Genomic DNA, 13,206 nt, shown 5'->3' on the forward strand with positions numbered 1-13,206 from the left:
CACTTAGTATAACAAGATGAGTTCAGGGTCTTCATAAATCCTCATTACATGTTAAATGCCTGCTGGGTTTGTTCTTACTCTAGTGCACAATATTAGGTGCCAGATCAGAAACTCACAAAAATGGATCCTTAGGGCATAAAGATTTGCTATGGTAAATTCTACTTTTCAAGTTTCCCTTTAAGAAGAAAAATTTACTAAAGAAAATAAAATGTCAACAGTTTACAGAATGGAAAAGGTCTGAAAAGTTAGACATGTAATAAATTAATTTGTCTTAATATAATATTTTAACAAAGCACATAGTGTTTTCAGGGAAAAGTTGTCTCTCTAATGGAAGAGGGATTTAATTTGCTTTCCCTAAATCAAACCATGCTAAAACAAAGACAGTAGCAATGCAATGGATTTTGAAACTGTAGAAGTTAACCTCCCTGTACATGCAACCCCACTGCCTGCAACACGCTCAGGAGAAAAATTAAGCAGCCCTCCTCCCCTCATCCTGCTGCACCACTACTCTCCTCATCTGCAGTCATTATGTTCCAGAAGCAAAATCTGCTTTTGCAAGACAGCATTTAACCTGGGTGTTAACGACAGAAAAATTTAAGACAAACCCAGAGACTACTTGGTCACCCTTAAAACATTCCCTTTTGTTTTCATAAAGGAAATGTTTCATTTACCACCACATACTGTTATACTACCATGACTATTGATCCTCAGAACTACAAAACGTAGCACAGTTTACAATTCACTAACAATTCACATTTTCCATATGAAATGAAGACTTTTAAACTTCTGCATCCACACCTGAGGTGGCACCACTACCACGCACAGTCCTACTGACAGCACCTGGCATGGCCACACATTGAACTTGCAACACAGCAAGCATCAAGTCTGCATTAAAATTTTAGGAGAAGCCTTGAGCACTTTTAGTGTATCTGCTAAGTCATCCCACAACTCCTGCTGCAGCTCCAGCCTTCTCCAGCCAAGGAGCAATTTACCACCCACCTCCCCCAGCACGAGTTCTGTTGTTCTGGCCAGCATGTGTGCGTAAGACAGTTCATTTCTGTATTTCCTGAGGAAAGTATGTAGGTGATTAGCCCCATTTACCCTGGTGTGCCTGAATCAAAGCCAACCAAGGCACAGAAGCATGCAGGTCATTTTGAGTGCCCTGAGCATCCTCATAGTCTGAAAAACAATGTAGTCCTGAGGGCCTAAACTTGTATTACAGACAGTCAATGACATAACCCATTTAGATCAAAACACCCTGTAGAGTCACTCTGATCCACTCTCACCACTACAGCACTCCTCTAATCTGAAACCAAAGCTGTTTCTCCAAATGCCAAAATAAACCCAAACGAGAAAGATCTGGGACCACGCACAATTCAGACCTACCCAGATGGTGTCATCTTGTCTGTACTGTTTCCAGTTGCGGCCGGTGTCGCTGAACATCAACATATAGCTGGTTACCCAGTCAGAGCTCCCATACCTGCCCTGGGTGGCAACCGCAACAATCTCCACTCTATCTCCCAGATCAACCTGGAGCCACTGCTGCTCATTTGAGTCCAGCGGGGACCAGCCACCAGCTCCTGAAAGATTAGGTAAAGATAATTTAGGTGACAATGACAGTACAAGAAATTATACTTCAGAAAGAGCCATGATGATATTTCAGGTCATCACAGAGGAGTCTACTTCCCATACATAAAGCTGATTGTTCACATTTTTGTATTAGGAAGTATGGCACATGAGGTGTGCTTCCTTTAGGTTTTCTTAATCAACCTGAAGTTCATAAGAAATATTGAATTTCTATGAAATTTTAAAGAAATTTATTCTTTATCAGCTGGACAAATGTCAGTGAGGTTGGCACATCTTCAGTCACAAAAAAATGTCATATCTATCCCCTCCTCACATGCTTGTGCAAATCTGGGAATACTGATTTCTAATTTCTAATTGGCTTTGACATTTTCTTTTTTATTACGTTTTGAAAGACATGCAAAAATATTATCTTGGTTTGAGCTCTATTAAGTATTTGGAAGAACAGTTTAATTACAGGTTGTAAACGCACTTCAGATAATACATTGTAAAGCTAGAGACCATTTGACTGAACAACTAAAAGGACTGCCTTCACACTGGAAAGTAGTCTCTTCCTTACACAAGATGCTTGTTAAGTGAACGTGTATTTTATCTTGAACAAAAGAACAAACAAGCTCTTTGTAAGGACAGATAGAAGTCGCAAGCTATCCACTTCCTTGATCCACTTCTCCATTCAGGAATAGAGACTTCAGAAGTCATAATCACAAGGAAGCTGGTAGCTTGTAACTCATCTTTACTTTTAAAGGACAAGTATATGTACGATCCCTTGAATTCTTTCGGAGTTAAGGCGATGAAACACAGAACAGCAACCACTGCTTGAGTTTCACTTCACTCACTACAGTAAATGTGAGCTTATGCTTAAAGGCAAATCCTTCCAGGCTGAAATATATTATTTTATGTTCTCTTGCTTTCTTTTATACCCTTAAATTATAGGCTGTGTTTATTTTAACTTGTTTCTACTTGCACACATTTAATCTCTGTATACATTCAGCATTCACTTTAGCCTTATAACGCAGCTATGAAGAACACGGAAGCCTGTTACTAAGTCTCCAAAGCAGCAAATTTTCATGCTGTCACTGCTTCTGCAACCCATCATCTTGTTTGCTTTACCATTATTAGTAAAGTTTACTAAAGTACTTCTGTGTGATTACAGTGAACATAATTACATCGGGAAGGAAGGGGAAATACAGAGCTGAGAGCAAAGCATTAACAATTCCTCATGTAAACCACAAGAGTAATTCCAAATTGTTTCCAAACAAAAAGCATCACTAAACTTTAGTTATAAACAGCTAGATTTACCTTAATATTTTAATCTTATTAACTGCTCTCTCTCCAAGCTGCTCCATGAAGAGTTTATTGAATTAAACTGAAGTTGAAAAATCAATAAATGTGGTTTATATCAAAGCACTCAATTTCAATAACTTAAAAAAAAAAAAACAAAAACAAAAACTGGAATGCATTGTCTTTTTCAACTCACAACTGAAATTCCTTTCTCTAAGAACAGGTATTAGACTTTTCATTATTTACAGTTCATTAAGACAGGACTGAGTCCTAATTCCTGAAACAGAAGTGTGTTTATTCTGTAGCTTGAAATGAGTATTGTCCCCGCTCCCCTGGATGACTCAGTTTTCATTCCTCGACGAGAACTCTCAAGGGAAAGCAAACCAACTGGAACCAAACCAACGCATACTGCTTGCTAGTGCCGTGCTTTGCTTTACCTTTTTCAATTACAACAGAAGCCTACATGTTTGTTGTGATTATTTTACCTGCCTTAATTAGAACACTCTCCCCTATAAGCATGCCATGAAAGACCTAATGAGAATATTAGGAATTTCATCACTCAATTCTTCTCCGACTACTTCATAGCTCTCTTGTAAATCCATACTTACATAAAGGTTGTATAAGACTTCCCATTAAAAATCCTAACAATGTTTCTTCTTCCCCAAGTACCATATAAAATATATTTCTGTCTGGCTTTTAAGATACAAGCTATATAACTGTATTCAAAGACAACAAGCTGCATATGCCTCCTACATGGAACTGTGACTAATGTAGATGGGAGCTAAAGGAAAACTTCCTTTGGACTGTAGTATCTATTTTCTGAAATAGACTCTGAACACAAGTTGCTGCTTTGTTTACAGTTTCATTCCAGGAACTGGCAGGACATAGAAGTTCTGGCAGGTCTGTGGCATAAAGTTGTTCCCTTCAACACTCCAAAGAGCTCATTCTGTAGGTTTTCAGTAAATATTAAAAGAAAGGTGGGCATTTTAGTCTTTCCTTTATTGCCTTTCTACAACATAAACAGCAACAAACAGATGAAGGAAAATCAGTTAAAACAAGAAATTTGTTTGATGAGTTTCCCATTTAAAAAAGGAAAAAAGAAAAAAAATCTTTGCTTTCTCTGTTCTAGTTTATACATAAAGATCTTAAGCCAAGCTTATTACCACAGGTACTTGCCAGCAGTTTGTTAAAACACCATTAACTAGCACCCACTGTATCTACTTTATGCTCTGTCCCTTCTGCTGCTAGAAGTGGCAGAAAGGTGATGAGTTTTCCACAAAAGTATTTGGCTTTACTATGCACTGCTGTTTTCCAGTTTGAGTATGACACAACAGGCTTGTATTTTTGAAGTAAGTCTAATAAACAATACATACTAAATGGAAATTTAGGAGTTCTATAGTGACCTTGAGCTCTCAAATTGCAAATTACACAGCATCTCTGAAGTGCATATCTCTTCACATGAGCACATTCGTCTGTTGGGAATGTCACTCTTTAGTTGTAAGCACTGCATGACACAGCAGTGACACCTGCTCGTAACATCACCTCTCCAGAAGCTGGTCTTGCAAGAAAGATGTTATTGGTAACAGACCATGTCTTTACAGAACAGCAGCTGCTTCATACACCTTTTCCCATGTGGGAAAAACCCACTGTATTTCCTTCTTCCAAACCTTCCACTATTACCACTTCCACAGATGGACAGTAATTCTACTGACTTGTAAGAACAGCAGTTAAAATCCCTGCAACAGAAAAGCAACATTGGCTGTGTGACTGAGGGCAGAACTAAAGCTTTTGCCATTTAGCCTCTCTCACTTTTCCTAGTAAAGCAAACACATAACTTCTGCTTAATTTATGGGTATCCCAAATTCTCAACAAATACTTCTGTGAGTGCCAGAAATCAATAGATGTTCTTTTTCCTCCATATTTGCTCTGTGGTACTGAGCAGGTGGCACAAGGGATACTGGCAGCTTCTTCCAGAGCAATCTGTGCACATTGCTTTCATGCACATCATTCCTTAGAACGTGTCAACACCCTACCCCATACTTTTCTAAGCAACAAAAAAACACATCCACAGTGTAACAACTCTTTTACAGCCATTTTCTCCTCTACCCACCAGTGGTGCTCACCCTGGGGAACAGTTGTGAGGGCAGACCCAAGACAAGGGACAAGAAGGTAGCATGTGAAGGCTTTAACAGGCAGCAAGGGCTACTGAAGAGACAATTTCCATGACATCAATTCCTTTGAACAGATAACAACCACAACCCTGACGCTATTTTCCCGCAGTTGGGCACAAGGAAGTTGAAGAGGACCATACATCTTTTATTAAACAGCGTAGCATAAACATAAAACAGACAAAATGTGGCTCTGATTACACCCACACTTGTTTTTAGATAGCCTGGAAAGAACTAATGTATGAAGACACCACATTGCCACTTGCAAGAAAATAAGAGAAAGAGAGGATGCTCAATAGTCAACTCATTTGGCACTGTATAACATCATGTCTGAGGAACATACAATTTTCCCATTCTGCCCAGCAGATTCCCACTGGTATAGACAGGATTCTGTGCATCGTGCTACACCGTCATTCCCCAGTTCACAGATTTCACATTTTCTGTGGATCATTTCAAAGGAGAGGTTCAACATGGTATGGACAAAATGCCCTAGTAGTAGAGAAACAGTACAACAGGAATCTGATATATTGCTCATATTCTCCATGGCAACAAATCATAGTGCTAGAAATATGAGGAGAACAAAGATCAGATGGTTTACCAGTTGGAGACCCATATGACTCCGAGAAATATGATCAAATACTTTTTTTTATTATTATTATTTTCAGACCATTTGTACATTTTGCCATAGTTGTTCCAAAAAACTGCATTTAAGCCCAGTGTTATGCAGTCAGTGCTCCTTGATGTTCTACAGGGCTGCTCAGGATGCCTGTACTTATTCGTAGCTTATTAATACGAAGCAAAGGAAATGCTTGTTTCCACCCTACAGTGCCTTCCAAACAGCTCAACTGGCTTTATATTGTGCTACAAACTCTTGGACTTCCTGCAGCAACTAAGTGCTTCCCTGCTGCAAAATTTTACTTTAATGCCTAGATCAAACACTTCTTGGCCATAAACCCAATTCTTTTTGACGTTATATATGTTTTGTATTCCTCGACATAATTGCCTATAGTGAGTACTCAGGCTGAGAGTTAATAGAGAACTGAAAAAGCTTGCTTAGTTGATACAGTCACATTGTAGCAATTTTCTTATTCTTTTCCATTATTTATTTACTGTAAACAAAAAGCCGATTAATCCCTCTCATGGGTATTGTATTTCATACCTCAGAATCATATTTATCAGAACTATACTAACTGCTTTACTATTACCAGTACAGATTTATCAGCATTTTAATTGAGCACTCTAAGCAGTTCACACAAAGCTTTGCTCATGGTAAGTTCGCGTGGTTTGTTTTTTTAGTGGCACATTTCTGCTGCAGGCCTTGTTTTAAACAACAGCCTTTTAGTTATTATCTATTACTGAATCAACTTCATAAATTAGAACTTTCTATTGATGTAGCTCTGGATTGTATTTTCTAAATTCATTTTCATCTGTTGCACTCATGTTTACATTAGCAAATATATTTATCTGGCTTTCCACCTGGAGGCACTGTTACTTGAAGCACTGTCTTATCATTACAAACAAAGCTAAGCCAACTCATCAAAACACTCCAACATTATTAGAAAGCCAAGGCACAGTCCTTGTCAGTGAATATTATTTCTTGTAAAGGTATCTACTGGCACTGCATTCAAGTGCCAGTCAAAACAAGTTCCTTCAACACCATCTACCACTGCTTGCTCCTCCAAGATGAAGTACCCATATGAATTCTGCTGGCACTCCATCTGCACGGTTCTACAAAAGTCTGTGCAACAAAAGAATTAAGCAAAGTAGAATTTAGGTACTAGGTCTCTGTGTTGGGCTTAGTTCAACAGTTATCACAGAAACCTTCAAAACATGAAATAAAAGCTGGTGAAAAAACTTTCTAGCTCAGAGCTCAGTTTTTCTACTCTGTCTTCTTGTTCCTGTGATTTGTGCCTAAGGACAAAATGGATCTTAGCAACGCACTACTATATGTCTAAAGAACTAGAATACCTTATCCCCCAGTGCATGGGAAATCTACTTTAGCACAGCTAAATAAGACCTGTTTCATTTTCTGTCCTTAAATTGCAATCATTGTCAATTTATTTTAGATACTGTTAATATCACTTTAAAATACAATACAGCCAGAGCTTGACTTGCAATAATATTGTCTTTGAGTCTCTTCCTCTTTTCTGCATATAAAATTAGTCATTAAAGCAATTTGCAAAATCACATAAGCATGTCTATTCACCGACCCAGCTAGCAGATGGAGACAAAGGCAGGACAAACTCAAACATCATGCTCAATGTTTACAACTTTATGTTGAGCAGACACTGTATGACCTTTTATTTGCTAAGAAACTGGTTCAGGAACTTAAACATGATATAGTAACTTCTATCTAACACTTGAATGACCTAGCAAAATCTTATCATTTATGTCAGGCATCTAAGAGAGTGCCCTTTACTGTCTTTCTATAGATTTATCAGTCTTTGACGAAAACAGGCATTTCAGAGATTGTTTAAGTAGGAAAACTAATTTATTTTTTAGTAAAATCTTTTTTCTAGTAGTATACTTTCTAGTGTTTCTTATAATGAAAGTCATATGTAATGTAATAATACAGGGCTACCCTCTTTTAAAGGTTCTTACTTGGGAATAAGATGGGAGCCAGCAACCCAAATTTACAACGCAGTGTCAAATGATGTCCTAGAAACTGCCAACTACTTAATAGTTTCACCCCATGTGTGCATTCATTATCTGGGCCTCAAACATTCTTCTCAGCAAACGTCTGCAAAATTTTTTCATTCATTTTCACTATTTCTGCAGAGTTGTGTAATCACTGAATTCCACTGGGACTTTAATATCCAGTTGTTAGTAGCTTTAAAAAACATCTACATTTTAGAATAGGGCCTCAATCCTAATGATATTCAAGCTCTAAAGATTATGGGAACTCTTCAAAAGCAAAAAGGCTATCTGAACATATTTCTACAAGAGGAGAACTTAAAATTTAATAGTTTTCTATAATAAAGGAAGGAATTGCTCCTAAATGGAGCGCTCTCAGAAGCATAAATTAACAGCTCTGTTCAACTTGGCTCTGAACGCACTGCATACAAACAGCATAAGAAGTTATTCTTTGTAAATGTGATTAAAAAGAACAGTTTAAAGCATTTCATACTGCAACCTTACCATCTCGCCTGTTGAGCTTTGCAAAGCTGGGACTGTGAGAACTGAAGAGCTCAGAGGAACTGGTAAGGGCTGTTGAAGGTAAGGGAGATACCAATGCATCATCACAATTATCTAAAAAAAAGCAAAAAAAAACAGAACATACAGAGATCATCACATGAGCAACAAATACACCAATCTGTGCTATCTTGAGGTGATGTTTGTTTTTACTTAGTAGACAGAGATTGGAGGAAGAGCATACTTGTACTTGAATTCACATGTGTGCCTGGTATTGACCCTCCAGAATGACAGTCTGATGGGATGGCAACTGGATGGGAACTGTTGTTAAGACATCAAATACTTGAAAAGCTGGAAAATGTTTTCCTTTCAGTGAATGGAATTTGATGATCTATCCTCCAGTTAAAGAGGATAATGACTCCTGCAAACGCCACTGGAAGAACGTAGCAATGCCCTGGCAGACTTTAGAGAACACCCCAGGTGGTACGTTCGGTAAAGTCTCTCCACAGAGTAGGTATGTAATATAGGAGTAACAATTTCATACTTCTATAGGGAAGTGACACACAGGGATATGCCACCTGGGCTTCTGCAACACGCAAAAGCATGTCTTGTGCTTTACAAGAGTCCTATGCTGCCTTTTGATTACAAAACCTGAACACTTCCTTCATTTCTTCCCCAAGCTCACACACATATATGCAGTCAAATTACTTTTGTTCACTCAAATGAGTAGTCTGGTATGTCTTTCCCCTTTGACTTTCATATCTTCATCTGAGGACAGATGGACTAGACTAACAAGTTAAATTTTTGATCCCATAATGTTTGAGTAAGGATAGAATTAGGTAAAGTAAGTTTGCTCATTACAGTGCTGTCACATACACGCTCAAAAACATAATGCAGGGTTTCAGTAGGGCATAATAATAACAATACCACCACCACCCCCTCTCATTTTTAATGGAATCTCCCATGGAGCAAAAATGGATGCAGTTATTGGAAGAGTCCTGCAGGTTAGCAGGATCTCAGGCACACACTATTCTCACATTCACAGAGTAAATATACAGCTTGCAAGGACGGTGGGGGGTAGGGAGGAAGTAGTTACTTCAGGGCTACAAAAGACAAGTAATAAAACAGAAAATTACTTTGTAGTGATGACAGCAAATTTAAATGTTCAAAACTGGGTGGTGCCTTTCCCATAGCAAGCCAGATTACATCAAAATATTTTTCGTCTCATTCCAAAATGACTCTCTAGAACAGCACAGATACTTCTGTAACCAAAATCCAGCTCTATGTGAAAAAAAAAGTGTAATCAGTGTATGTCATATCAGTGCATTAATTGATGTATCTCAAAAAGCAACCTTCAGTACAAAATATTTTCCAACTCTTCAGTTACCATCAGCAAAAAGGCCTGACAAGATCTGCAAGTTAGAAAAATTAAGGACAAGTATGCTACTGATGTTTTAACCATGAGGATAAGCAGCCAACAAAGCAAGTTACCAAGGTTCTGAGCAGATTATTTATCACTTACTGCCTTTGAGTCTCAAAGAGAACTGCTGACTGCAATGCATAAGGGTCTGTGGGGCACTGTGCCACCTAGCACGGCATGAGGTCAGGCCACAACTGCTCTGTCTGGACTTTAAAAAAAAAAATCTGTAAATTAAAACAAGGCTCTTAAATTTACTGTCACTTGTGACCTGAGCAGTGATTTAAATAAAGATCTCAAATGGTAAGTTCATCAGGGCACCAAACGCAAACTTCTGCATTCTATAAAAAGCAGTGGAGGGGCTGGGAACCTCTCAAAGAGAGGCTCAAGCTCTTAGTGGCAGCTCTGCATGACTATTTAGCACCACTTAAAACCCAAAGGCGGAAATAAATGAATGCAAAGATTTCAATGTAAATAGTGTCTAGATACTGGCTGTCTTCAGTTCCTTGTGGTTGCTCCTGGACCACAAGAGAGCACAGCGCACCAGTCTGTGATGCACAAGTTGTCCATGACAAGAGTCACAGTGACAATCTCTGGGTTCTCACTGTAGCCCAAGGGTAAGATTGGATACCTACGGGACACCAAGTGTCTCAGCACAGCAGCAAGTGTAACCTATTTCAGAACAATGCATGAAAGGTTTTCCCTGGAATCTCTGTAGGCTCCAGCCTGGGAAGTGACAATTAGCAATAACTACCAGATGCTTTGTCTACATTTCCACATCCTTTGCTTTTGTTTCCAGACATACTCACATAGATCTCTGCTGCTACAGCACTACGACATCATTTTCACACCAAATTCTGGGGTCCTTACTTGGTTTGCTCTACAAAAAGCCCACTTACTGCCAGGAACCCTTCCCTGAATTCATATCTAACTACAAAAGCACGTAATTATAAGGATTTAGGACTGCATTAACAATTTGAAGATAGTTCTGAGAGCACAGTCCAACTTCCAATGGATAAGAGTGTTAATGACTGATTAGAGTGCAAGCAGGAATTTCCTCCAAGTGAAGCTGGTTTTTGAATGGATATTTTTATGAGATGCAAGGTCACTCTTCTGCTTTTCCCTCAGTCAAAACTAACTTTGCAAGATTGGAGGTTGCACCTAACAGCTCTACATTCACAGACCTACAGTGCAGGACGCGGCACAGCCTTTACATGCCAAATGAAATTTCAAAGTACAGTAAAGTGTTTGAGATGTATTATTCAACTTGTATATGCACAACAATCCAGATCATACGTAGAACAGCTGTGATGCATCCCTTGTCAGAGACACTACACACAAACTGTACAGATGTGAGATTGATATCTGTTTGTAAAATTGAACTGAAATAGGCCACAGTATTCAAAAAGGTAGGATGTGCACATACAGCGACAAACATCCCATAGGCTCTGCTTCCATGAGAAGGCAGAATTAGAAAAAATAATCATAATCCCTCCCAAACCAACCAAACAAACCAAACCAACCACTCAACACACACCTCTCCAGCTTACAAAACTCTCTAAGAAAGGATATTATCATATTTCTTTTTGTGCTGGGTGCTGACCAGAAAAGAGATGAAACATTTTGTGCTTATACAATGTCAGAGAAGACCTACAGTACAAGCAAAAGCAAAACCTGTGTGTATCCTGATTCCCACTATACAATCCCAGCACACACATTTCAAGAGGTTTCACATACCTCACTCGGTGTGACAGAAACAGACGTTTATTGCAAGTGCTCCATGTTTCTAGTTCCTGGCCCTACTCCTTTTGCTTTGGCTGTTTGCCTGTCAGAACAAGAACTTTGTTTCTTTAAGTCAACTGCATTATATGTCTATTAAGAACATTGCATTTAACAAATAAAAATTCTATACTACAGAATCACTTAAAACAACAGGACACTCACAAAGAAAAGCATTCACTAGCCAGTCATTTTCTCCTGTTTCCTTGCTGACCAGATAACTAGCACAAAAAAAGTGTGTCTAATTGTATCTATAAACCACCTACTTCATGCAAATCACGTAACAATACAGATGTTGACTTGCATTTGAGAAATGGATGCTGACCTTGACTAAGCTGACTTCTGAGAAACAGGCAATTATGGATAGCATTTACAGTGTCACACATTATTTACTCGAATCAACTGGATTTTTCTTCATCTTTTATTTTTAGAAAAAATTATAAATTAACAAAAAAGAAATGAGAAACTCACTAACTATTATGAAATTATTTGGTTTATTGGTTTTGATTCTTTTCTTGTAGCTTTAATTGCCCTCCAAGTAAAAACGGAAATTTTCTCTCCCCCTTTCCCTGTGTATTTTAATTTTCTCCAAGACATTTTATTTAAAAACACAAATATAATTGTTCATGCAAAAACATCTAAGTGAGATTTATACACTAGAACTATTGGGTTCCTTCAAAACATGCCAGATACCAGCTTTAGCTAATAGTTAAAAAAAAGGGAACTTCACAAAAGGCCTTTCGCCCATGTATTTAATTAAGCTCTGTATTTTGTGAAGACCTTCAGTGCCTGTGACAAGTACGAAAAAAATAACTGAGAAAAACGTATCCAAGTCCTAGAGAGATGGGATTCCAAATTCTTCTGAAGCATGGCAGGCTTCTGAAACACAGCTAAAATATTGCCAAAATTGAGTTTGCATCGAACTTAAGAGATTCAGCCCAACTTTCCTAATTCTTCTAATACATGTTTTACATCAGTGTTGTTAGGCATCGCATGATCCAGTTTATAGCTTTCTTCAAGCTTGAGGCAACATTCAGTGGCAGCAACCAACATAAATTTAGATTTCCGATTAGTGGAATTCAAAGGTATTTAGAAAATCACAAACCCCCAAAACCCATTGTGATCACACTAGTGTTTCTTTCACCCTATCCTTTGAAGAGGATCAGTCCCTGGAACACAGGCATGGTCCTTATCAGCCATGACTGAGATGCGTTAATAAACCTGTCCTGCTGCTATTTCCCTCCTCTAGTGGAAGGATCAGTGGGACAAAACACATTGATTTCCACTTGTGAAGGCCATCCATAAAGGTCACTAATGTTTTCTTAATGAAAGCTTTGAAAAGAGGATGCAATGAATGAAAAATCACCAATCCTTGAGCTCCACAGATCTCCCATATATCAGATTTGAACTGTTTTTAGTAGCACTGTACCCTCACAGAGAAAAATGTACAGAAAATATTTGACTGTGAAGCTCGCTCACCTCTATGTGGTGGTATATTGTTAGTTAAGATCACTGATCAGTATGATAAGTAGTATCATACTTAACACTAATGATCTCATATCACTGTATGTGGACAGTATTTGACAGGCCCCAGGAAGACTGTGGTCTATGCTGCAGCTACTCTATTAGCAACCATAAGCATCGTAAAATAGTTATAAATACCAGAAGACTGCAGCACCCAGATTAGGATCATGGAACTAGTATCGCTCAACAATGCAACTGAAGGAAGGTTAGGGAACAGTTCTTAGCACACAAACTATTAACAGAGCAAAAATAACCTCCTCTTTGCAAAATATACACATTGGAAAAGGTAAAAAAGAAGAGAAAATTATAACCCAGAAACTG

At 38.3% G+C, this 13,206-nt stretch overlaps 1 protein-coding gene across 2 annotated transcripts in view; it reads right to left on the bottom strand.

The window, feature by feature from the left end:
• Positions 1-13,206, bottom strand: part of CNTNAP5 (contactin associated protein family member 5) — a 296,701-nt gene that overhangs the window by 215,177 nt on the left and 68,318 nt on the right. For both annotated transcript variants that reach the window (XR_008748523.1, XM_055812801.1), the window contains exons 2-3: positions 8,172-8,282; positions 1,387-1,580 (exon numbers count right to left, since the gene is read on the bottom strand). Coding sequence is in view for 1 of the 2 variants with exons in the window: in XM_055812801.1 (XP_055668776.1) it covers positions 1,387-1,580; positions 8,172-8,282 (305 nt within the window). In the remaining variant the exon portion in view is untranslated. The remainder of the gene's footprint in view (positions 1-1,386; positions 1,581-8,171; positions 8,283-13,206) is intronic.

Source organism: Falco peregrinus, chromosome 8 (genome assembly GCF_023634155.1).
Source record: "Falco peregrinus isolate bFalPer1 chromosome 8, bFalPer1.pri, whole genome shotgun sequence".
NCBI classification, from domain to species: Eukaryota; Metazoa; Chordata; class Aves; order Falconiformes; family Falconidae; genus Falco; species Falco peregrinus.